The 27,304-nt window shown below is 43.3% G+C and overlaps 1 protein-coding gene across 1 annotated transcript in view; it reads right to left on the bottom strand.

Moving 5' to 3' along the window:
• Positions 1-2,669: 2,669 nt before the first annotated feature.
• Positions 2,670-27,304, bottom strand: part of LOC117946177 (glutamate receptor ionotropic, NMDA 2D) — a 52,232-nt gene continuing 27,597 nt past the window's right edge. The window contains exons 7-16 of the mRNA XM_034874096.1: positions 23,450-23,655; positions 22,719-22,887; positions 21,122-21,275; positions 20,534-20,659; positions 19,103-19,332; positions 18,588-18,748; positions 17,100-17,169; positions 16,874-16,991; positions 12,393-12,628; positions 2,670-11,452 (exon numbers count right to left, since the gene is read on the bottom strand). Coding sequence (XP_034729987.1) covers positions 8,237-11,452; positions 12,393-12,628; positions 16,874-16,991; positions 17,100-17,169; positions 18,588-18,748; positions 19,103-19,332; positions 20,534-20,659; positions 21,122-21,275; positions 22,719-22,887; positions 23,450-23,655 — 4,686 coding nt within the window. The 3' untranslated portion in view covers positions 2,670-8,236. The remainder of the gene's footprint in view (positions 11,453-12,392; positions 12,629-16,873; positions 16,992-17,099; positions 17,170-18,587; positions 18,749-19,102; positions 19,333-20,533; positions 20,660-21,121; positions 21,276-22,718; positions 22,888-23,449; positions 23,656-27,304) is intronic.

The following is a 27,304-nucleotide window of genomic DNA, read 5'->3' as shown; positions in this document are numbered from 1 at the left end:
AAAAAATATTTGATATTCCCTTTTGCTGGGGCAGGATGGACCAGTTTCATTATGGGCATATTACAGTAAAGGAACAGAAAATACAACCTGCTTCATTGTGTTTAACATATAATTGAGTCTAAACATCCATAGAGATCCTGGTGAACCAAATTAAGGGCTTGAATTGGCATAAAAAATAGTATTTGCATCATTGTGTAAACACACTGTGTTCATTACCATTGCAACTAATCAAACAGTCACGGATTGTTAATCATAAAAAGGCAAGCAAATGTGCTACAGACAGACACACATGCGACAGAAACAAAATACTTCTTTGTGCACATAATCTTTTTCAAACACACACACACACACACACACAAACAAACACACACACACACACACACACACACACACACACACACACACATACACATACACACACACAAACCGTATGATTTAGCTCTGGGACTGTTAACTCATTTTGTCCCTTGTTGTGGTCTAGCGTGGCTCATGTGAAAAAGGCCAAAGCGAGAGATTGGCTGTGTAGCTGGGGAAAAAGCACAAGATGAAAGGGTGCTCGGGTGTTGTTGTTTTTCTTTTAACTTCAGAGATCAAGCCGATGGGTTGTAGAACCCTGCGGCGCTGCACACATGATGAAAGGAAAACAGCGCTCTTCTTCCACATGTACTGTACATGTGTGAGTACAGTGTGTGCAGATATACATTGATATAGATTTAGTTATTCAGCGTATATATTTCGAAAGACAACAGTGTCAGCAAAAGACTAGTAAAAGAAACACTAGAGAATGTATCAGTACAGTAGAAAGGTAAATCCACAGGGAGAACAGAATGATTTTAAAGAAGGGATAAGCAGAGATAGAGAAGAGAATAAATGAAGTGACATAGTCAGTCAGGGGAAATAGAATTGAAAGAAAAATCAAAACAGAGAGACAAAGGAAACCTGTCATTGGCAGAATACTGAGAGAGATGGAGGTTGATGGGTGCAGGAGCGTAAGGGCCACTGCAGTGCATAGCAAGAAACGACGCCAGTGTTACTGGATAGAGAAAGAATGAGAGAGAGTCAAAGACAGGAAGAGAGTGAGAGAAAGTGTTATGCCCTGCACCGCAGACATGCGATACAAATCCCCAGGGGCCCGGTGGCAGATCAGTACAGGATCAATCTGTTGCACCTCAGCAGGGACGCAGCACACTCCTTCCATTCCCACACACCGTTCATGAGTGTGTGTGTGTTCCACTGTACTGTGTGAGTGTGTGTGTATGACTATGAAGAAGTGACTGAGGACTGGAAAGTGCTGTATGAGGGGGGAGAAGAGAGATGGAGGAGAAAAGTATGGAGCAGGTGGGGGGTTGAACAGAGATAGAAAGCTGCATTTGGTGCAGATATTTATCAACTGACCAATCCAGAACATATTAATATTTTACAACTTCAAGATAAAAGCATGGTTGGTCAGCATCCACTAAATATAATGTATATTTAATCAAATAAAAATTGTATTCCTGTATTATATATGCATAAAAAGACTCAAAAGCAAATACATCACTCCTGGCATCTTACTGTACCCAGCTCAAAGATAAATGACAGAACACAATGCAAGTGAAAGAAATCCCAATGGGAGATCAAGGATCAGTTTATCCCCTCCACTCTCCAATCATAGTCATTCTGTAAGACAGAAAAGCATAACACTGACCTCAGATCAGTGTTTGGGGACACCATGAGCCAACTGCCTGTAACTCAATCTTATTAGAGCGTTAAGTCATTACCGCATGTACACAGTGAGGCCTCACAATGCAATTAGCCATTAGCCCATCACACTGACAAAGCATGGCTAATTAGCAGATCGCAGACGCACAGGGAGCAGAACAAAACATATTTAATATCCCCATCAACACTCTTGCAGAATATCGTGCGTCAGGTACTGTTTAGGTGTTTTTTCATGCTTGATTAAGCGGCATTTTTAAAGAACCAAGTCATATTCAGGAATAGATTTAAAACTAGCTTTGAGATCCTGAAAATTAATTTTCCACAAAGGACAATGAAAGTTAAAACTATTTTTAATTCAGTTTATCTTTCTGTGTTTACCACAACATTTGACTCTACTAGGTATTTATACATAGTACTATATATTAAACTCTATTCCTGATATAATAAATCATCATCATGAAGGTTAACACCCCCATCCCCCAAAAAATAAATAATAGTACAATCAATGCTATCAATGCAAATATTGCGCATGTCTATGGATAAATTTCCAGAGAGCTGCATCAGGGTCAGGTCTGTTGTAATCAGCAGATTCACACATGTTTGTTGTATAAGACATAGAGCGGGTTAGGTGGCTGTTGGCTGAGGTTGAGAGTTGAGGTGTTAGGCGTGTTGCTCTGTTTGAGGGTGAAAGAAGTGGATTATGTATGGTCAGCTCTGGCCAGATCAAAGCAAAAGTCGGTCAAGAACCGAGAAACCCCTTAGAAATATATGCAAGCATGCACGCAACAAAATCACACACACAAACAGACACACCCACCCACACACACAGGCACACACTTTGTCAAAGGACTGCCTATCAGAAAGCCAAAGAAACACATGCCTGTACGGAACAAACACAATCTCAAAGCCTCTTATTTACAATTGCATTTGTGACAAAAGAATTGGAAGGAAACACAGCACCACTGGCATTAATTAAAGAGAATCATATTTTATGAAGCAATTCTCAGGAAGTAAGTGCAGCACTGACCCTCCAGCCCCACCCCAGACAGACAATGTCAAATAAACTAACACATTTAGATTAGGGCATAGACCAGACCAGTCTGGGCTAGGAGCAACATCACCCTACTAGCAGCCCGCCTTAGCAACCCGTAAGTAGGCCTATAGTGTTTGCAAGGTTACTAGAGCAGAACTGGGCCTTGTACAATGCTGAAAACACACACTGGTTTCTGTGGGTATATGTGCCCTGTCACTGTGATAGGATAAGCTTTGCATGGTGCAACATGCAGACCCTAGACCTGGTGAGTACAACGTGTGGCACTCCTGTGTTTCCTTGATATAATTCATGGCCGATTCAGCCAATGAAGACCCTGTTTGAATTATGGAGCACCACACGTGTTGCTTCCCAGGTAACGGGCCAATAGAGAGAGGGGATGAGCTTGAGGCTGTACCAGGATCTCTTACAAACACAGGCACTAGACTAGCCTGGAGCACACTGCACTAGGCTGGACTGGACTGTTCAACAAGAAATCTAACAAATCAAAGCAGAATAGAACAACAAGGTAAATCAAAAGAGGAGCAAGTCAGCATAGTAAAACAAATTGAACCAGACTACTCTAATCTGGATTTGATAGATCAGAACAGGCAGGACAGTGAAAGCAGAGTGCTGGATTATTTGGCAAACTCAAGAGACAAATAGTTTAAAACAGGCAGTGAATGTAACCTCCGGTAACCAAATCTGTGAACTAAATTTTACACAAAAGACACAGCGTTTTTAAGGAATTAGAGTATCAGCAGTGTGTGCAAGGCATGTATAGAATGTAAGTGTTTGTGAAGCCACACATGCCAGTGTTGGATGATCGGCTACTTAAGGCAATGCTTTAGATTGCAGCTTGGTGAGTGCTGGAGGAAGATGAGGATCATTGGCTGAGTGATGTACGCATTGTGTGTGAAATATGCATGCACAGCAAAGTCTGAGTGTGTGTGTGTGTGTGTGTGTGTGTGTGTGTGTGTGTGTGTGTGTGTGTGTGTGTGTGTGTGTCTGTGTGTTTCAGAAATAGGGGGAGAGGAAAAACAGAGGGAGAGAATCATGCTGCAGTGGGCTTTTACAAATGATTACTGCACATGCAATACACGTACAAGAAAAGGCAGGTATCCTCTCAACTTAAAACCCACACATTGAAAAACACAGCAGCGCATTTCTGTCCTGACTGGTTTGAGGCTATCAGTAATACAAAGCTTTTGGGATTGCATGCAGGACAGCACAAACTGATGATTTAATGATTAGTTGATTAACATAATATCAACACTTTATTCAAGCCAAACCAGTCCAGTCTAGATCAGCGTAGGCAGCAGACACTTCACCACCATGCTGCCCCTCCACATTCTTCCAAAGTGAGCTTTTGAATATTTCACCTCCCACTGATTAAGGTCAGGACTGAGCAGAGGGGAGCATAGCAGATCTTTGACCAGTGCTTTGGGAAAAGTGAAGGACATTATGCTATGTTACCCAGCAGGCACCAGGTGGTGGCGGTGCAGAGGACACCATGGCAACGCCATAGCAACTGTGGCCTCATTTGCTCGCTGGTGGTGTGGTACAGCCCAGACTTGCTACAGTGGCATGGTCGTCAGATACACACTTCAGTCACATCAGTAATAGTAACATTGTTCATTAATTATTTCATCAATCAATTAATTGATCATCAGCATCAACAATCAGTCAAAAGGAGCAAGAACACAGTATCTACTGGTCTCTGTTTTTTGCTAAGTGAGAGACAGACAGAGGAATGAGCTGGTTTGAAAAGAAAGTGATCAAAGGACAAAAGCAAAAGGTCAATGGGTGGGTTAATTAACAAAGAGATGTGATCGCCATATGATACAACTTTAAAAGAGGAGACGTGAAGAGTGTTCATAACTTGTTAAGGAAAACCAAGAGCAAAACGATGGAGAAGCGTAGGAGAAAGTAAAAGAGACAGCAGACTGTGTGAGAGAAACATACTGATGTGTAAAAGCAGCGGGTGTCAAAAAGTAATGTTAGGTAGTACGAGAGGAGTGACAGACTGATAGCTATAGTAGATACAAATGAATAGAGAGTTTAGACTTTTACTTGTCTTTTTTGTCACAGGCACTAATGTCTTCACAGTCATATAGGAGGAATCGAAATTCAAAAATGATTTCAGTGTCTAGAATCTCTACAAAGCTAAAACATTTAAAACTATTTCATCTAACACTTCCTCCAAATATACCAAACTTAACTAATATATATATATATACCTGTATGTATATATATGTATATATTTATTTGTACATATATATTTCTTTATAGATAAATGATAGAATTCAAATGATAATTGAATACAATAAAATATCTCAGTTAAATCACAGTATAACATGGTACATTCTCAAAAACATAGTATATTTTAATATATTCTTTTTTCTTCGCATAAAATAAAGTAAATGAACAAAAGTAAGCCAGAGGGTTTTTTAAGAGTCACTTCTGTTCATGCAGTCACAGACTTAAGTATTAGCGCCTCAATAGAAATCAATAATGCTCAATGACATACCAGGTTTAAGCCCTGTTGATTGGTTGAAAACGGCCATGTTCTACTACACAGGAAGCAATCAAACTGTTGCTGTGGTTTTCACTGTTGGGGTGCAGAGTATAGTGAACCTACTACCTCACCGAAAGGTGCTCGCCCTGGGTCCTAAGCATTTACTACAATTGAACTTCACAACCCCTCCCACCACAAATCTTTGAGATTTCATTCAGCTAAACATGCAATGATTCTGGGGCTTTCAAAAGGATGGGAAACAGCAAAAGCATTTCTCAAAAAAAAAGACAGATTGTTTAAAAAAAATTGCCCCACGCAGATCTAGAAAAAAAGCAATCCATGTGCACATAAAAGGTACAGTCTGCCCTCGTCAAAAGGCAAAGGAGTTAAAAGGGGAATTGAGAAGGTCAACTAACCCTTCGATCTGTGACGACATGCACAAACAACGCACAGTCCCTCACATAACAGGTCAACCCCCAGTCCCCCCCCCAGCCATTATCAACTGCATCCAAAAAGCTACAAAGTCTAAAAGTAAGTGTTCTTTTGCTACATCATGTCAAAGCTACATTCAACTACTCTAGGAGAAGTGCTGGGCTGTGGCTGGTCTCAGTGTGAGAAATGAGGTGGATATGTTGACCTTATGAAAATGGACAGTGTATGCATTGCAATGTTGGCAACATTGGCACAGTTTACACAGTAGATGGCTTTTGGCACAGATCATAGAGGGTACAATGCTACAGTTCACTACTTTCCCTTGAACACATAGCATTTCGTGTTTAATTGGTTAGCCAGAGCCAGGTGCTGAGGACTTTAGCTCATTTCTTACAATCACATCTGGCCAAATTAGATTAAACTGATCCTACCTGTAAGAAAATAAGTGAAGATGTGGAGCATCTGATTCTGGCTGAAACAAATGATCTATAGGAAAAACAACTACAATGTCTTAGATGCAAACAGATGTGCCATTGCATTAACGTAACATTGAAGATGGAAATATTGCTCAAAGTCAAACAGTCATCTGATAATCTTGATTACAGGAGTTATTACTGACTGCATTCAGTGACGTTTCAGCCATTGTATATGCACCTTGAATTGGAACTTAAAACATTCACAGTATAATTTTCAGTCTTGTTTGCCAAAAGGAAATAGTAAATGAAAAGATCATTCCTCTGCACAAGTATCTGTGCTACTTTGTTTTTTTAACCGTTGTAACACTGAATTTTATTGTCCATAATAGCATGAGTTGACATCAAGTGAATATTTTTCCAAGCATCCTCAAAATATATTACCTGTAGATTGTGCATTTACAACTGTGGCACGCATGTCTGAAAAATACAATGAATCTTGTGCTTCATTTAATCTATCACCTACAAACTCTACCAAAGGTACATTATAGTAGTGAAATACAATAATATCCTAAAATAGCTATTATAATGTGCTGCACATTTCAATTCCTTTTACTTCTTCAGAACAAATCCTGTCTGGCCACTTTCATAAAAAAATAATACAGTTCAGCTGCACACCCCTTGCTCTGTATCATGTAGCTACAATTATTAAACTTACCACAAGCCTCTTGCACAATTGTCTTGCAAGCTTATTTGAATAATATGCAGCCATCTAGTGCCAATTACAGATATTGCACCAATCATCCCCTTGATCCATTTACATGACGGTGAATGATGCGTTGTTCACATGTGGAAAAAAAGATGGGGCTTTATCTATGAAAACAAATTACTTGGAAACCAATCTTGCTTAAAAGCTGTTAAGTGGAAATTTGGCACTGCTATTGAATCATTCCCACTTCCAACACTAGCCACATCCAGCCTCCTCTTTAATAAAACACTAACACAGTGAGAGAAATATATTGATAGAATAAAAAAGAGGACATGGGGAGAAAAGTCTGAATAAGATAGAAAAGAAAAGACGGACATAAAAGAAAATCTGCTACATGTCTTTTTTTGTTCTTATTGTTATTTCTCTTTTAAAGTTCAGTTTGTTGTTCAAATACTTTGATATTCAACTGGTTGGACCAGAGGAGACATGACAAGCTCCAACAGGGAGGAGGAGAAGTTGTACCTGTTCAATCTGATTGGTTAAAAGAGTTTCTAGTAAAACATGACATCACGTAGATGGTCCTGGGGTAGAGCTAGATGGTTCTGATGGTGGCAAAGGAGGTCAAAGGGCAAATAAATAGCACTATCCTCACTGCCCAGTGAAAGGTGATCAGGCAGACAGAGTGCATGAGACTGCATTGCTTTTCATATCAACTGATTTACAAAAGGGAAGAAGAGGGGGCAGTCTCTCCAACACTGAGAAGCAGTCCAACAATCCAGTTCAAAAGCAGACAGCCAATGAGGACAGGGAGCCAGAGTCTATTAACCAAACACTGGCATCTTTTGGGAGAGGGTGGGTCTTTTCACCTCCCACCGAGGTGTGTTCTCAAAGCCAGAGGGAGGGAGACGTTTTGAGCATATATCTGTGTGTGTACATGTGTTAGTGTGCTCGTACATGTGTGTGTGTTTGTGTGTACAAATATGACATCATTACTCACAAGTTGGAGACTACTCTTATCCATAGTTGTAACTCGGGGAGGGGAGGAGAACCGATGATGACATCACAAAGCTCAATTCTGAGCGGAGGAGAAGTTCAGGAGCTGCTGTCCCCAGTGATGCAGTCTCCCCTTCACTCTCGTCATCATGGGAACCATCCAAACGGATGTAGCTCACCCTGGTGTGGCGTCTCACTGTCGCCCGCACGAGAACGCGTACAACGGGCCGGGTGGCGGTGGTGTTGCTCTCACACAGGATAGTGTTAGCAGTAGAACTACTGTCAGTATCAGTTCCCGCAGTGATGGTTGCTAATTGATCACCTATGGACACCAAGGCAGCCATGTTTCTGTTGTCATCCCTGGCTCCAGCTGCCATGGCACCATGGTTCTCAATAGCAGTGGTGCTTGCTCCCACGTCTCCCTCTCTCCTCTCCCCCTGTCATACCTCGCTCTCCAGACTGGAGAAGTGGGCCGACCCTCGGCGTGAGCACAGGCTCTTGGCTTTGAGTGGCAGATGGGGGGAGTAGAACTTTCGTGGCTGTGGCACCGAGCGCAGTCTCTGATACTGGAGTTTGGCACTGGCCGAAGCCTGAGCCTGGCCCTGGCCAACCATCCCTATGCCTGCTGGTGGTGACACGGAGGATGAGGGTGGAGGCGGGATGGGCATCGGGAGGGAGGTGGGAGACATGGACTGCTGCTGGGGTGGCGGCGGTGAGGGCTGAGGTGGATGGTCTGTGGGCTGTGTGCTGAGACTGAGGTTAGATTGGCTGCCTGATTTGGGCTGACTGGGATCTGGTTTAGGGGGCAGAGGCTTGGGGCGAGAACCCCCGCTGAAGCTGTGGCAGTGGGGGAGAAGCTCTTCCTGGCTATGGGAAAGCACCGTGGCTCCTCTCTTGGAGTGGGAGGTGTGCGAGCGGTTGTGGGGATGTGGGTAAGGATGTGGTTGGGGAAAAAGGCTACAGGAACACATGGTGACCCGTCCTGCTTCTTCCCCTCTGTCCCTAGCTCGCCCCTTGCGCTTCCCTCCTCCACTCTTCCACTTTTTCTCTCCCTTCACAGGGATCTTGTCCATAGACCAGTATCTCCTAGGTGGAGGGAAGGCTGCGGGGGGTGGCGGCCACTGTGAGCCGAGCCCTCCACTCCCCCCCCCTGAGCCCCAACCTACTCCTGGCCCTGAACCCCAGAAATTAGCACCAATCCATCCCTCTGCCCGAGTTCCTAGTAAGGAATCATCCCGACTGTTGATACTTCCCCCTTTCTCTCTGGAGGGGTAGGTACCAAAGAACCAGCCTCCTCCACCTATGCCCCCTATTCCAGTGCTGCTTCCCCCTGCACCTCCTTCCCAGTATCTTTCAAAACGGCCAAATTCCCCTGACGAGCCCTCATCTGAATAACTGTCCTCTGCCCTGGCCCTGTCCCTCTCCGACTCAGACACTGCCCCCCTACCTGTTCTCCTTCCTCCCTTCCCCACCTGCTCCCTCACTCTGTCCCTCTCCTCTTCCTCATCATCATCATCATCATCACCCTCATCATCCTCAGAATCCCACTCAGGGAAGGAAAGCCCTTCTCTGGTCTGTGCTTTCTCTTTTTCATAATGCATTAACAAAGGCCGGCGCTCTCCAACTCTCCCGCTGTCATCTCTGTCCATCCCTCCACTTCTTCTCCGCTTAGAGGATGGAAGGAGTGGGTGGAGAGATGTTGGAGGAGTATTAGAATCATTTCCTCTTCCATTAACCCAAAATTTTACTGAAGCAGGGAGTTTGTTGAGGTTAGGGTAGCGCTTACTGGGGATACGATGCCTGGAATGAGAACGTGAGGATTTGGGACGCCTCTCCCTGTTTCTGTTGCTGTCCTCCTGTTCTCTGTCATTGCCCTCATCTCCTCCTTCTCTTCTACCTCTATCCCTCTCTCCTTCCCACGAATCTTGTCCCTTCTCCCCAAACGAGCTCCGATACTGGGCAGAGAACGAAGAGTAGTCTTGTATTCCCCCTTCCCTCTCTCCTTCTGCCTCCCCTTCTCTCTCTGGCTCTACATCCCCCTCCTCTGGCTCAGAGCGTCTGCCCCCAATTGATTTCTTTCTTTTCTTTGTCTTCAGCTCCTTTTTCTTCTTCTTTTTCACCTTTCGCCGCTTCCTTTCTCTCTCGCGCTCCCTTTCCCTTTCTTCTCTCTTTTTCCTCTTTTTGTTCTTTTTCTTCTTCTTCTTCTCTTTCTCCTTCTCTTTTCTCCGCTTCCTTTCCCTTTTTTGCCTCTCAGCATCTCCACCCGCTCCACTCCTCTCTCTCTCACTCCAGCTTGCCCACCACTCTTGGAGCTGAGACAGTTGGCTTCCTCCTCTCTCCCTCTCCCGTTCCTTTTCTCTGTCACCCCAGGAGGTACGTGGTTTCCTGGGAGGTATGGGTGGTGGCAGGCGCCCGTGGCTAAGGGAACGAGGCCGAGTGATTGAGCGTTCCCTCTCCCTCCCCCTGCCAAGGAGGAGGCTTGACTCTTCCGTCAGCTCCTCGTCGTCATCATCATCCTCTCCATCCAGTCCTCCAGTCCTATCCCGTGTGCTCCTAGAGGAGCTGTAAGAGTAGGTGGGAGAGGTGGAGCGAGAAGATGAGGCAGATGAGGACGTAGATGTGGATGAGGTGGTCGACGAAGACGATGAGGATGTATAGTGCAAAGATGCAGAGGGCGAAGGAGGGGTGTAAGAGGGGCTGAGGGGTACTGGCACAGGAAGTGAGAGCGGGGGAGAGAGGGGGCGTGCCCTCCTCCCTCCTCCCTCCCTCACTCCATCTCGTGCTCCTCCCCTCCGCCCCAGGGGTAGAATGTTCTCATATAGTGGCCCTCCAGGCTCTTTGGGCTTCTTGGGCCTACGCTTCCTCCAGAAGGATGAGGAGAGAGGGGGAGAGGGATGTGGCGGCGGGGGTGTAGGAGGCAGAGGGGCCTGACTCTTAGAAGGCAATCTAGGAGTGCCCAGAGGTTTAACGGCCCCTTTCACTTGACCTTTCCCCTGACCTCCGCTGCCACCTCCCACCACCCTCTTCCCCAACCCGTGGTCCATGCCCTTCTCTGAATAAAAGGCCACACTGGCTGGAGGGGGCTGGGGGTGGCCCCTGGGCATAGTCTTGGGGGTCTGGGACCCTGCCTGCTGCTCCATGCAGGGCCCCAGTCCCTCAGGGTCAATGGGACCATAGTATCTCTTATAGCCATCAATTCCCCCTCCCCCTCCATCAGTGGAAGCCCAGTTTGGTGGGACCTTCTGAGCAAAGGGTCCCATGTCAGTGATGGCCCCCCTCACAGCCATTGGATTGGTGGCTGTAGCAGTTTTGGGCAGCCTCCAGCGATCCACCACAGCCAGTCTGCGGTCTGGCCGGGGCAGGAAGGTGGAGCAAGGGAGGGGTGCACCAGCAATGGGGGGGTTGGAGGGACCCAGTGCTGTCCCAGAATGCACCACGGTGGGAGGAGAGCCCGGTAGAGGTGTTTTGTAGACGGGCTGTGGTTGCTGCTGTTGCGGTGGTTGCTGCTGTTGCGCCATGGCAATAACTGGGTTGGTCATAGACGTTGAGACAACATGTGGCTGGGATTGAACTGTAACCATTGAAGTGTGGTGATGAGTTGGCAAAGATTTAGCTGCTGCTGTTTCATCCTCAAAGCTACAGCAGCTATACATGCCCTGGGAAAAATAGAGCACAAATCAAGAACACAGAGTCAGATTTTAACCGCAGAGCAACGTGAAACAAAATTGTATAAACGGTATTTCCTAAATTGGAAAATGAAATCAATTAACTGGTGCGTTTGAGATAATGGTGCAGGAATGTATTGGCGAAAATGTAACAACATAGATGTGTACAGATGCAGCAGACTAAAGAAATCCTGTCACACATGCAAAAGACATTGTATTACTGTATGTACATGAGAGATGGAGGGACAGAGAATTAAGGGAGTGAATGAGAATGGAAATCATACAAAAGCAACACAAATAAGTTTCTGTTTTCTAATGAAATGCAAGATTAGTATTTTTCAGATAAAAATCTATTCCTATTTATAGTAGAGTTGTGCATTGTTTGCTTGATGGAATTGCATACATAAATGCACAAATTACAACCAAAGTGGTGAAAAATCATAAATTATTATCAGGGAAGCTACAATAATCACATCCATATGGTCTGGTCTGGGCTGCTTCTTTCAAAGTCACTTTCAAAGGGACAGGATATACAGGGTGTGACCAGAATTGAATTTCAATGAATTTCCCAAATTGACTGAGTGGAATTGAACTGACCCTAGACTTCACACTTTCTATCATCCCCACTTAGTAACAGATAAGGGCACACACAGGCAGGAACAAAATATGTTATGACACATGAGTGTGCCTATGGTAACATTATATTGCCCTGCTAAAATGTTGTAGTTTTGGTGCCCTTAATTGTAGGAACACCCCTTGTTGCCACAAAAAAAGGGTTTCAAAGGGGATAAAAATTCAAACATTAGCAGTGGAAATATGAATGTAAAATGTTGAGGCGCTAAAGATAGTTTTACTTTTCAGTGAGTAATTTTGTGAGTAAGTGTAGAAAAACACTACACACACGCACACACACACACACACAAACACTTACCCTGCTGATTGCCAGGAGAAAGTCCAGTTTGCCAGAACTGGTGGCCATGCAGTGGCGCAGCTTCCAGTAGACCAAGTGTTCCCAGGCAAACACCAGGAGACTGAGGCCCATAGCCACCAGCAACATGTAGAAGACCCCAGCCATGTTGTCAATATCCAGTTTACTGCTCATCACCTCAATTTTGTCATTATGGCAGATACCTGACAGCCAGAGGCGCTCCAGCATCTCAATCTCATCTGTAAAGGGGATGGGTGGGGGATGAAGAAGAAAAGCAGGAAAAAGTACTTGGATGAGATTAAAAGGCAGTAACAGAAGAGGAGGAAAGAAAAGAGAGAAATTGGAGGGAAGAGAATAGATAGATAGATAGATAGATAGATAGATAGATAGATAGATAGAAAGTTAGAAATATAGATAAATAAATATATAAATAGATGGATAAATAGGTAAATCGATAGATAGATGAGAGACAGATAGAAAGTTAGACATATAGATAGATAAATATATATATAAATAGATAGATAAATAAGTAAATGGATAGATAGATAGATCGATAGATAGATAGATAGATGGATAGATAGATAGATAGATAGATAGATAGATAGATAGATAGATAGATAGATAAATAAGTGGATAGATATATGAATAGATAGATAGATAGATAGATAGATAGATAGATAGATAGATAGATAGATAGATAGATAGACCGAAGGGGCAATTGAAAGTGGCAAGGGGACACACAGGAGACAGAAAGACTAATGATAAGCACTAAAGTACAGGTCTACAGAATTGCCTGCTCTTTGCCTATTATCCAAGGTGACTCCTCAAGGTCAGAGGTCAGTTTACAAAAAGCAGCACTGTGTCCAAAGTAACAAAGAGGAAAGAGCCAGAGACAGAGAGAGAGAGTCCAAAACAATGAAGTAGCACTGAGAAGTAAAATGGCACAGACAACCTAATCTCAACATTGTAACCCAGAGAAAATGAGAAGAGGAGGATAAGGGGAGACCAGGAGCCACAGTGAGATAGCTGGATAGGTTGAACAAGCATGGGAGAGGGTAAGAGAAAGGTAACAAGAGAGTTGGGAAGAATGTTTTACAAAGAGAGAGAGGGAGCGGCATTCTTTCTCTGTCAACAAACGCATCAGGGGAAATGAGACAGACAGAGACACAGAGAGAGTTAGAGGAAGATGGTACAAGGGAAGCAGAGATGGAGGACGGGAGGCTGAGATTGTGTCATTATGACATACAGCGGGAAAACTCCTCAGCTTGAAGAGGATGAGAGGAGTAAAAAAAGAGGCAAAAATGGAAAGAGAGAGAGACCATGGGAAGGGACAGAAACAGAGGCAGAGGGAGAAGATCATAATCATTTAATTATGCTGGAAGGATGGTCAGAATCTCCATGAAAGTGGCAGGCTCTGGGGGATCCAAGATTCCCATCTGTAACCTACCAGGAACCAGGCAAGACTGCATTACCCACTGCTCTGTCTTTTCATTTTCATCTTTTCATGATCTTGCTGGCCTAACAAACCCGACCTGCCTTGCTAAACCTGTGATTGGCTGCGGGGGTTGCTGGTGTAACCATAGTGATGGACAACCAGAAGATGCAGCATGTGATTCATGATGGAATTAAAGAGCTACATTTTCCAACAGAACTCATAATGAGAGCTTTCTGTTACAATAATAGCTATGGCAGGATGAGCAGCAATAACCCTCTGAAGGTTGCATTTTACTACATATTACAGTCTCTAAACTATTTCTAAGTCAAACTGCTAAAGCAGGGTGTAAAAGCTGACAAGACACACATCCACTCGCAACACTACACTGCTCTGCAAAAACCCAAGCTCTAGCTTTTCATTTTTTCCATCATTAGCTCTGCTTGTGTAGCTTAGATGAAGTCGACTCAGTCATCTGTGTGATCTGGCTAATGTGTCTCCTGTAGAACATCATTAGCCAATCAGCCGTGGCCTCCAGCTACAGCAACAGATGGACACAGTGCTACTGCAGCCCACTGGCAGACTCGGGTATCAACTCCACGTCTTAGATCCATTCGTACACACGTACATTCCATCACACAAAGGTCTGTTTTTAACACCGGAGCATAGCCTCATTGAAGAGGATTTATCGTGTCATTGACCTTCAGTAGCAGCTGTGTGTCCAAACAGGAGCCTCATGTGAAAACAGCAAGTGTCTTAGTGAAGGACACACATAAACAGGTAGTCTCTTGTCTGTCCTCCACTTCAAAAGCTGCAGTTGAATCCTTCCTCTAAGCTCTAAGTCTCATCTCCTGGCTTTCCTGCCATTTGATTTCAGTGATTCATCTTGCGCTTCTCCGTCTCCCTCTTTTACAATCTGACTCTTTCTCACCGAGCCGGTTTCTTCCCTCCCTTAGGCCTTTGTGATGGCAGTTGTCTCTACCTCTCAGTCGAAGCCAGCTCAAGCCTGCCAAATCTGACAGGTGTGTCAAATCCACACTCTACCTCTGTCGTTTCTGGCAGGTCAGGTCAGGTAGAGCTGGCACACGGCAAACACAGAGCTGGCATGCACCACAAAGACATTATTTAATAGAGGAAACTTTATTTGTGTGTCTTCATTTGTTACTTCATGTCTGTGTGTGTGTCTTCATGTGTGTGTGTGTGTGTGTGTGTGTGTGTGTGTGTGTGTGCATATGCATATGTATGTCTGCATGTGCATATGTAAATGTGCAAGTGCCTGCGTGCATGCTTGCCAGATGTGGCATGATGCCAGACATGTCCATAGACACTGAGCTCCACAGTTGTTGAGCAGTAAACCATGACCCGCACAATCCTGTGCTTTTATCACAACATGACAAACCTCTCTGCATTCATTGCAAGCTTTCTTTGGGAAAAAAACACCCTGCCAGCCAAGAGCTGCAAACCCAGGTCCTCACTTCTTTTTTAATATCTACTCACTGAATAATATATTCTTGGAATCAAAATCCTGATACTATGCAAAAAATAGAAGTGGATCCAATAAGAGGGGAAAAAGAAATCTTGCTATTCAGCAGTTTGCCTTTATCAGGATACAAGTTGTAGTGAGATCAATGGACCTTCACTTAAAGCCATGGTATGAATCACCAGAGGCAGCAACAAGGTGAAAAATACACTCACAGGGTTGACAAAGGACTTCTCTAGTGCCCCTCTAATGCAGCTGTAAAATCATATGACTCAACATGGCATGGTACAATAATAATGTAACACTGTGACATGGTTTAGCCGGCTGAAGGTGTGATGCAGAGCCCTTGAGCCGCAGGGCGATTGTTGAGATGCAGTCTTTGAGTGCACTCTGAACATGAGTCCCCCACTCCCTCCCTCTACATCCACACAAACTAATCCTCTTCCTTAGTAATCCACTCCATTAATGTCTGCCTACAACTAGAACCCACAGCATTCAACACCCCCCTGTAACTAGATCCGTCAAGCATACACAGCTGATGTTAGAGCTTTTGCCACAGAACAGAGGCAAGGACAAGGTAATGTACCAGTAATTAAAAAAACAACAACAGACTTAACATGTCAAGATTGTCTGGGCTCTCGGTTTTTCTTGGACACACACGCATCCTTTCCCAGGTTCAACTATTTAGCTCCAGACGCCGGTCTTATTTAAAAGATCTTGGCACCAAATTGGCATTGTCAGTGTGTAAGCGGCTGAAGTGTCTGCATGCAAGAAACAGCTAAAGGGCTTTGTCCGCCACGCCATAAGCAAAGCTGATTTAAAAATCGAGGAAAAGCAAAACAAGCAGCATCCAATTGAGACCATAAATGCGTGTGTTGGACTGTGCAAAATGACAATCAAGCATTAGTGTAGTGACAACTATTTCTAAGAACAGATTCTCTCTGTCAAACACAAGGAACCATCCTCCCATGGATTAATCCTCAACACAAATGTGTTCACCAGACAAACAGCATACTAATAATGCTCTCCTAGCTATCAATTATCCAATTATCTGATCTGCTTTTTACATTTTTTTTTTTACTTCAGTGCACTCTTCTCATGTTCAGGGTATTTTCAGGTGCTCTTTGGTTTCTTACACTTCCTCACTCTCTGTGTCAGTATCAGCTAATCTGTAATGAATGTATATCTGTCAGTATTTCTTTTTGGTGAGAAGGAAGAAGGAAAAGTCAGACAGATTGAGAGAAGTGAAAATGGGGAAGGGTCATGTGCACTTTACCAACAATGCAATGCTTGGCACCAACAACAAAAATACCGCTACCACACCCCCTTTTATTTTCCCCTTGTCTCTTGTAGCTGATTAAGAAGACCTACAAACCTCTTAACCATTACCATCAGCCCCACACCATTATTCCCTCACAATCAAAACCCCTTACAGCCATCTGCATTCCCCCCTACCCTTATGCTACACTGTCACTCGTTTCTCTACCCTATCATTTTGCACATAACCCTCCCTTTGCCCCTCCATTGTCCTAATTATTTTCCTGTCTACCCTCCCTTCCCCATAGTTCTCACCATCTCCCACCAGCTGCAGTAGGGCCAGGTCAAGAGGACGTTTCCAACGTGAGTTTTTGTGCAGGGCGATACCGTAGCCTGTGGTGGCAAAAACCTTCCCCGAGCCTATGGTCATCACCTTGGAAAAAGGACAATGTGCAGATATTTAAAAAAGAAACTGAGCAAGAAGAAAACATATATATAATCTAGTACGTTATCAAAGGTGCCTGTGTGGATTAGTCCTCACCTTACAACCTTCGTCCTTCCTGGCCATATAGTTCAATACTGCAGCATCATAAATAAAAGCATCCAGTTTCCTGTAAAGGGATCAAGGGAGAATTCATTCATCATTTAATGGTAGAGAGGGAGCAGAAGGATGGAGAGACTGGCTGAGACCGGGGAGGAGGTATAAAGGTGGATATCTGCTATGTACCTGGGAAGAGAGTTAGGGTGCAAAAATATACGGCAGACAGACGCACAGAATGATAGAAAGTGCATGAAAAGTTAAATCATAACAAGAAAAAAGTGAGGATGGGTGGAATAGTAAAGCAGGCTTGGCAGAAAGAGTGAAAACACAAGGAGAATAAAATAAGGCCGAGATCAGGGAAAAATCTGTGAGTAAGAAAGAACGGGAAGGTGGTGGAGGAGGAGGATGGGGATTTATACGGTGCGAAGAGCGCAGTGACAGGGAGAGAGGGGGAGAAGGGGGGGGGATTTACACACTTGAGGGGGGAAGACATGGGATAGAGCCAGAGAGTGATGAGGATTATAAAGTTTATATACAGACACACACTGGGAGAGGAAAGAATGGACCAAAAAAGAGAAAGAGAAAAAGAGAAATGGTAAGATAAGAGAGCAGATGAGGCATGGCATGAGAGGAAGGGAAAGATAAGCCTTTAGGGAAAGAAAAAAAGAGAGTTTCTCATTTTTGTGCATTTTAACACTGAGTTATAATTGCGGTGTCAAGGCAATGGAGAGGGAGAAACGATGACAGAGGCTTAGGATAAAGTAAACTTGGATTATCCAACACATGACGGGTGATAGAGATTCTACTAGAAACTATAGGGGATTGCTGCTTGCACTGTGTGAGTGGGTGTAGATAGCAGTGAAGAGTAAAGGTGAGCGAATCTATGGTGGAAAGCAGAAAGTGTGACAAAAGATGTCAAATGTTAGGCTGAGTTGAAAAGAATACCACTGTGTGTGATAGCCTGCTAGTGAGAGAGTTAAAACATAAAAAGATCGCAGCAAAGAATGGCAGCAGGTATGACTCCACCAAAAACTAATAACCCTACATGTTAGATGATTTCCCATTAAATGGGCTTATAGAAATACAGTAAATACTGTAGGGTCCGTGGACTGGACGTTTTGGTGATATCATATGGTCAACTGCTATTTCCAATTAACCTTTAAGGGAACATACTGTAGACAAGACATCTTTTAAGTACTAAGAAAAATGGCAATTTGAACATGTCCTCAAAAAAGATTGTGTAATACAATTGTGTAATACAATCTTGGTTGTTGATGCTTGTCTTGTAAGCATATACAGGCATGTAGATTTGTGAACATGAACAATCGTGACTACTTCCTTCATCTAAAATGAAATAATTTACAAAGCATGCTTGAATGGAAACCATTTACAGCAAGTAAAACAATTAAAAAACTGAGATGGAGAAAGATCTTGCAGGATACTTGTAAATGGGAGGAAATTAACAAGCTCATGTTATAGCAGACACACCCAGTCTTGAGGTTAGTAATGGCGTCCTCCACTCCTCTCTGGTTGTATTTGCCCATGTACTGGTGCATGTCTGGGTAGTTGGAGCGGATGTTTTTTTCTGTGCTCCCGTTGGGCACCGTGCCAAACTTCAGGGGTGGGTACTGCTCCTCGGGATGCTGAAACTAGCCGAGCAAAAGGAGGCGAGGGAGGAAGACGGAAGGGGCATGAGACACACCAGGCTGTGCACCAATCTGTCTGACCTATTTCTGTCCACTTTCCAGACTAACTTGCAGCCCTCAATGCACAGTCAAATCTTTGAAAAGAGAGCAGTCTGTGGACTTGGAGTAGCATTTAGAACAGTCTCTTACGTATTCAAGAACTGTGGTAATTGAGTTGTGGTAAATGAGATTTTATTCATTGCTAAATTCCTGTGCTTTAATCAATTTAACATTCAAATGCACAGGATTTGGCTCACTCTAAGATTTTAATTCTCCTTCTGCTTTCCCTACTTAATCAGTATTCAAGAAATTAGGTACCTTCTTGTCCGAGAGGCCTGACACTGTGTCAATGTACTCCTCCTGGATCATAAAGGCAGCCAGGTTAGCAGTGTAGGAGGCCAGAAAGATGACAGCAAAGAAGGCCCAAATCAGCACCATGATCTTGCTGGTGGTTCCTCTGGGGTTCTCCACTGGCACGGAGTTGTTGAAGACAATAGCCCACAAAAGCCATACCGACTTTCCTATTGTGAAAGTAGAGCCTCCAGCCTCTGGCCAAAATGATGAAGAGGGAAAAAGAGAGCGCAATGATTGGTTGCAACATTAACTTTTTTCCTTAACTGCAATCCAGCCAGTACACAGCAAAATTGTGTATTCAGTAGCGTCTAACTGCAAATGAAGCAGCCAATTCAAATCATTCTTCCCTGAATGATCTGTAAAATGGGTTTACTGTATAGGAAAATACCTAACAGGCTTTTTTGACACAAATGCTCATAAGGCAGTGACTATACGTTTCGAGGGTGGCAGCTTCAATTCGGCTGCTACGTAATCTTACAAATGATTAAACCACATGGTGCAAATCACCACTCAAAAGGCTCAAACACTCCTACCTTTATACGACAGGAGTAACGAAGGAAGGAGAGAGATGAGAGTGAATAGGAGGGGTATATGGGAGGATGACAAAGAGGTAAAATTATGTGGAGCACAGCAATCATGCAGTAAAAGCGGCTCGTCAGGTTGGGTATTGGACCGAGGCATCAGGCACACTGAATATCACAGGGGTACAAACTATGCTGTTGAATAATGAATAGCTGCTTCAATATCGAGAATACTTGGACGCAGTTCAACTTAGAATTTCCTCTTCGCCACACTCACAGTTAAAGGGATAGTTTGGATCTTTTGATGTGAGGTTGTATGAGGTATTTATCCCTACCTATGAGGTCAGTGGATTACCTACAGTAGATGGCAGTTGGCACGCCCTCAGTTCTGAGAAACACAGTTAGTCTGTTTGTATAATTGTGTTACTTTGGTGTTTTAAAAGGTTTAGGAACTAACAAAACTAACAAACTAACTAACCGATCAAGACATCTTTGTCCATGGCAGTACATTGTCTAGCTTCAGTGTTGGTACTCCTGCCTGCTTTTTCAAACTAAGGCCTTGCTGACGGCCATCTACTGTGAGTAATACACTGACCTCATACAATCCCACTTCAAAAGATCTGAACTATCCCTTTAAGGACAGCACATTCAAGATGTTTATTCTGAATGTGAAAACTGACCGATCAGACAGACAAAAAAAACTAATTCAATAGAAACATAAAAGTTTAACATCATGCTATAAAAAAATAATTTTGAAATCTTTAACTACATTCCAGGAGTGTGTTCAATGTTTGTCCATTTGATCCATGGGTTAACAGTGATGGACTGCATGCAGACCCATCTATCAAACAGCCATCTTAGATCCATCACTCACTCTTGCCGTTTTGGAGACTGCGGTTGTAGCCCACAGGGCTGAAGAACTCAAAAATGAAAACAGTCACAGCCACAACGGTCAGGCACATGACGAACATCATCACCCACACCGCTGGACTGTAGGGCTCTGTGAAGGGAAATAACAGAATATTTAAATTAAAACATAACATCAGGGCATGTTAACAGTTGTGTAATGCATTATTTAATTATCCTTAATATTATCAATAGAGAGTACAAGTTTCATAAACCTGGCACATTTGGTAGTATAAATACACAAAGATGAGCGGTGTATGCAGTAAAAATGGAAACCATTGGAGAAAAAATATTCTCCAGAAGTCCATAACACTTTTTCTCTATTAACAATGATCTCAATGCAGTCTATAGGCCAATAACTGTTCTCCCTCTGGAGCCTTGAGTCTGCTGACAGAGTGAAACTACAAGTTGGGAAGACACAAGCAGCTAAGAAAAAGTAAAGGCTAATATAGATGTAAGCACTAGCAGCCAAAGACTAAGTCTCTTTATGCAAACTCAACACTTTACAATTGAATTAGATTCTGTACATCAACCTCACATAAACAGAGCTTCTTACCTAAGAAAGCAGATGGTGATACAGTTCCGTTGCTACGGGAGACCATGACACTGATCCCCGTCTCCACAAAAGGGACTGAGAAATCCACAACCTCTGACCTCTCCTCATTGATAGTCAGCGAGCCAATGGCCATGTCGGCTCGCTTGTAAACCACCTAAAGTGGTGAGAGAGAAATCTAATTATGTGTAATTCCTGTGGAAGTTACAGACAGACAATCTTTTACAATTCACAAAGGTTCATTTCCAGGTGAGATAGTGACATTTCTGCACCCTGACCCCTTGTACATCCTCAAATGTGCCTGCATGAGAAAGGCCAAAGATTCAATCTGCTACAAATACTAAACATGTGTCTCTTGTGCATCTCTTTTGCATACAAAATGAGCTAGGGCACTGCTCTACCCTGCCGCCATCTAGAAAAACCTGAAAACCGCTGTGTCTGCTGATTGTACAAGTGAAATGTTAATCTACATTAGACATGGCACATCCGCTCTTCAGAGCAAATCAGCAGAAAAATGAAGCGAAGCGGAAAGCAAAGCACCCTCCCCTCAACTTTGCCAAGTTTCTGGATTACCTGATCAAAGAATGGCAGGCTTTGGAACATCTAAAGGCAGACGTTAGTTTTAGAAAACAAAAATTTGCTTGGCCTGTTGCATGTGAAAATAGATTGGACAGACAGCTCTGGCCGCGGCTCAAGTTATAAATGATAGAGCAGGAGGGTGCAGTGAAACTGTTTTGGTACCCGTGACAGCTGGTGTTTGGCAAGTTCCCTCTGGGACAAAGATAGAAACAGCGGGCCGCTTCAATAAAATAGCAGCCCCCGTATCGATCTCAGTATGTGTGTGAGCATGAGTACACGCTTGTTTGTTTGTGTGAGCCTGCTTTTTTCTGCCAGCAAATCTATGTCTTTCTTGATGGGGTATCATGAACCTCAGTGAGTACTCCCAAGAAATTATCAAGGACTAATCGCAACTAGCCAGGGGGTGTCTGACAATGTGTGTGTCTTTTTGCTGTGGTTGTGTATACAGGAACGTGTGACTGCAGATAAACACACCGAAAGGAAGTGTTTTATATTTTTTTGTTCTTTTTACGTTTTTGGACTGAGACCAGTTTGTGTGTGTGTGTGTGTGTGTGTGTGTGTGTGTGTGTGTGTGTGTGTGTGTGTGTGTGTGTGTGTGTGTGTGTGTGTGTGTGTGAGTGTGTGTGTGTGTGTGTGTGTGTGTGTGTGTGTGTGTGTGATAAATGACAGCTATCTGATTGCAGTGGTTAAGTGGTCATAACTCTCACAGAGATTGATGTGACAAATAGCGTTCAACTGGTCACCCAAAACGCAGAAGCATAGGCCGAATGCTACTATGCGGCTTGTTGACAAAAAAATGCAACACATTTCCAGAGGCACAATTAGAAACTCTCACACACACATAAACGCATATGCACACGCACACGCACACACACACACACACACACACACTCACACTTTGCCAAAGGACTGCCTTTCACACATACACAAGTGGCATGGGCCGACATTGAGAACACATTGCTCACAAAGGCAGACAGGCAGAACCACAGGCACCCCCACTGCCACATAAACAAAGACTTGCCTCTCCAATCATCCCGTTCCAAACCCCATCAATTTTCTTCCCATGTTTCCCATTGGTCACTAAATAAAGGTCATAGGTGAAGCCGACAATCTTGGCCAATCTCTTGAGGATGTCGATGCAGAAGCCCTTGCAGCATTGCTTCATGGGAGCCACTCCCTCATGGATGGCACTGTGAAAGAGTCACAGACAAGACAAAATTAAGAATAGATCAAAAGAAAAAAAAGTGTCAAACACAAAGCCTTAAAAAAATGGATTCTTATTGTTGTGTAATAGTATGAAAGGAAAGGAAAGGGAGCAAAACAGAAGGAAATGGTCACAGAGGACGAATATGGCCCAGCACTTGGTGACAGGTTTGATCGACCAGTGTAGGATAGGTGCTGTCATCCCCTCAGAAGCTGATGAACCATAAAGCTTTACTGTGGTCACATCTGATTCCAGACCCCTGAGTCATTCCACTGATCCTCTCGAGAGCAGTCTGTTATTGATTAAGGTCAGGGAGTGAAGAGACCACAGTTTGATAGGTGATTGATATCACCTCAATAGGATGGCATCATGAGATCTTAGGAACTCCATTTATAACACTGGTGTAAATAAAGTAGAGAGGCTACTATTCTATTTTTTCCATTTGATTTCATTATTACTTTGGGTGAAAGACATTGACATATGAAATGATTCAATAACATAAAATCCTACATAAACACATCTGTGTCTTAAATATAGAGGATTCAAACCTGGCATTAAGGGGTCGTCTACAGGGCACTGAGTCCCGGATGCAGGTCCCGGACGCGGCGTCTGCCAGCTCCACAATGACAAATGGCCTTTCCTCCAGCGTGACAACACGCAGGTGCTGGGCATCATCAGGTGGTTTAAGGAATGGCCCATAGCGGGACCAGGCTGGGTACCGAAGCCTCAACACGCCATTCTCCCACCAGCCTACCTGGGGGAACAGACAAGAGAAACATTAGAGATTGGTGGAGCACACTAACAATCAGTATTTATTTTCTTTTAATAGATCAAAACAACCCTATATGTTTACAATAAATAAAGTCTACTCTGTCTGTCTCATTGACCCTTTATCTGACCAAGGTTTGTGCAAGACTCTACCCCCTATGGCTCTAAAATACCAGTACTGTGCTGTGCTGTGTAAGAAGAAAGCCATGGCGCTGTCTGTGGTGCTGAAATCCAGCCATACATTAACACCTATTTATCCAGTCTCATACATGTACAAATGCATTGCAACACACATTGCATTAGGGTTCAATCTATGCTCGCTTGCAAGATACAGATGGGAAAATGCATTGCACAACACTGTATCACAAACTATTGGACACAACATGACAGAGAGAAAGAACATTTCCCCAATAAAACTGAATATAGTAAGCTTCATGAAGGCTGTATTTACAGCAGGACTATGGTACCAGTTTGAATTATATTGTACAGGTAATATACAAGTTATTGAGTCCACTCGCTCTTTTTTTTAGAACACCAGGCCCTAAATATTCATTGTTTTGTGGGTTGGGAGCAATTACCTGAAATGTTTGTGCATGTGAAAAGGCTACACTGATTGATGGGGTTACAGTGTTTATCCAGATTTGTTTGTACTAGTCATTTAGTTTAGTGTCAAATCAAACATTGCCATATAATTACATATAATGGCTTTAGGTAGGAAGAAAGCGAGTAACTCACAGATGCTTGCACAAACAGTGGGCTTTATTGAGGGAAGTATGGTGACAGAAGGTATGTGGCAAGCAGAATTTTAGTAGCTTGGAACCTGAACTCAAGCTTTATTCTGACTTGGTTTAATTTGAATGTTTACACATTAAAAAAGGCACATGTGCAGAGCAGATTCATGCCTACGGATGTCAATTCAGTATGATTCTTAAAACTTGTTCAGAGATGACGTTGTGAGATCACATTGTTCTGTGTCCACTGTTGACCTGGAAATGTCTGTCAAGCATCCCTTTGAGTGTATGATAGTGTTGTCCCCTTCTCTTTGCATTGTTTATACGGACTCTAGATGTGTTGGATGCTGTTGCCTGGCACATTCAGATTGTTGAAAAAAGCACAAGGCAGAACCACACCCAATAAGATTCTATGCTTTTTCTGAGAACCTTCTTCTTGCAGAATCACTTGACACATCTTGTCGTGATCACATGATAAAAGTCTCATCATGAGTGTAGCTGAGGCGAAATACACACATACAGAAATACATGACGATAAAGAGTAAACAGACTAATATATAAAAAAAAAAAATCCCAAGAGAATGCTTATGCAGGCCAGTAGAGTAACGTAAAGTTTGGCAGCTGCGATCAGCCTGCTTCTCTGTGTAATGCAAGCGCTGGCAGGGAGAAGAGGAGGAGGTGGCAACATTGACAGTATTTCGACTGCACTTCGACTGCAGCTCTGCAAAGACATTCAATCAAAACACACTCAGGGAACACAGACAGAAAACAGATAGAGCTTACAGGGCAACACACTACTCACTATCAGACAAATACCCTTAAAAATACACACACATACGTATGTCAGAAAAGTACCACTTCAGACTCTTCAAATTGCTGGAATATTTTAGAGGCATACAAAGTATTTTGGTTTGATGTAAAAGTTTGAGAGTTGGTAACCACTTTAAAATAAAATGCATACTTCAGCAGCCATGAGTGGCATTAATAAATGTACATTAAGTTACAGTAATATCCTTGAACATCTCACTCGTTGTGCTGTATCTGTAGCTGGAACAAGCCATGCTGATGCTGGACAACCTTCAGTACTAGTCTGCAGTGTTTCTTAGCTGGGTGCTCCCGTGCTCTAGGTAATGGTGCAGTCATTGTAAAGACAACATTAAATATTCAGGGAGAGCCAACAGCTTGGATGTGCATAATAGGCAGATACAGGCTTCTTATCCTCATTGTGTGTGCGTATGTACAATAGGGTTTATGCAAGAAGGGTTTAAGCATATGTGTGTAAGCATACAGTATCTGCCCTCATTTGTGTGCACACACATGGATGTCTGTGTGTAAGTTCTAAGCGTGTGTGATTGTGTGTGTGTGCATGTGGGCGGGTTTTGTGCCCTGGGTTTGCACAGAGTCGAAGGACCAGAGCAGAAGCTTCTAATTGAAAGGGATTTGAGGGATATGGCAGGAGTCAGCATGTTACGACACGCTGAGACTGGACTCTGGTGGGCTGTTAAAACCAGCAGGAGGCTGAGAACCACCAATGTGTGTAGTTATGCCTGTGTGTAAGCTTGTGTGGGTGCATCAGTATTTGTATTAGTGCAGCATTTGTGATTATGTGTATAGTGTATGTTCTGAGAGTACTGTGTGTCTTTATGCATGTATAGTGTGGGGTTGAGGTGCTTGTGTATGGTTGAGAAAATGAGCATAGCTCTCTCCCGACACCGGCAACGGTAAAATCACAGCGTATTAAAGGGAAAATATCTCCAACAGGTGACAAGGCTTCGTCTTAAGGATTTCCGGAAAAAAAAACAGCTTTATAGAATATGCATGACACGCTTTCCAAGTGCATACAGTTATGTAGACAAGACTCTTAAACAAAAAACAATGGTGAGGCTACAACCAGATGGTAATGGGATCCGGAAATCGTCAGCACTATTTAAAATCAGCATTTGTATTTATCTGAAAACACAGGCAGCAAACAAGAACAAAACAGCAACTATAGATCAGAGCAACATCAGAGCATTGCTTTAAAGTACTCATATTATGCTAATTTTCAGGTTCCTAATTGTATTTAGAGGTTGTACCAGAATGGGGGTATGTGGTTTATTATTCACAAAACACCATATATTAGTTGTACTGCACATTGCTGCAGCTCCTCTTTCTTTTGTGTTGAGCTCTCTGTTTTAAATACCGTCTGGACCATCTTTGTTGGGAGTCACACATGTGCAGTATGTAATGCTAGCTTGTCAGTTGCAGAGCATGAGGAAGTGTCATACTAGCATCTAGGCGAGCATTGTAACATGTGTTACAAGTAAGAAGTAAAGGCTGGACTACAATAGAGTTGTTTGGAGTAGTTTGTGAACAGTGTGTTTTGTTGGAGATGGTCCCTTTGCGGTGGACTTTGGGCTTTTTCACTTTGTAAACCAATAATGTGCATGAAAAAGATGTATAACACATTAAAGGAATGGGGAAAAGCCAAAAAGCATAATATGAGCACTTTAGGCAAAATGATTATGAATGAAATGTATGAGTAGATGTGTATGACTGAAAGACTGCAACTATTGATTATTTGATTGATCAAAGGATAGGTTACATTTTTTGAAGTCTGTCAAAATACTCTCTAATACCAATGTGTACATTCAAAGATTAAAACATTATTCATTTCTATATTGGGAGGGAAGAGTCTCTTCTTAGTGGCGGCTGTGGCTCAGTGGTAGAGCGGTTTCCTACAAATTGGAAGGTTGGTGGTTCGATCCCCGCCCCTGCAGTCATTGTCGAAGTGTCCTTGGGCAAGACACTGAACCCTGAGTTGTCCCCGGTGCTGCGCATCGGAGTGTGAATGTGTGTGAATGTTTATCTGATGAGCAGGTGGCACCTTGTACGGCAGCCCCGGCCACAGTGTATGAATGTGTG

The sequence above is a fragment of the Etheostoma cragini genome, chromosome 6 (genome assembly GCF_013103735.1).
Source record: "Etheostoma cragini isolate CJK2018 chromosome 6, CSU_Ecrag_1.0, whole genome shotgun sequence".
NCBI classification, from domain to species: Eukaryota; Metazoa; Chordata; class Actinopteri; order Perciformes; family Percidae; genus Etheostoma; species Etheostoma cragini.
Note: the sequence above shows the minus strand (reverse complement) of the source record. Positions and strands in the feature narration are given on the sequence as shown.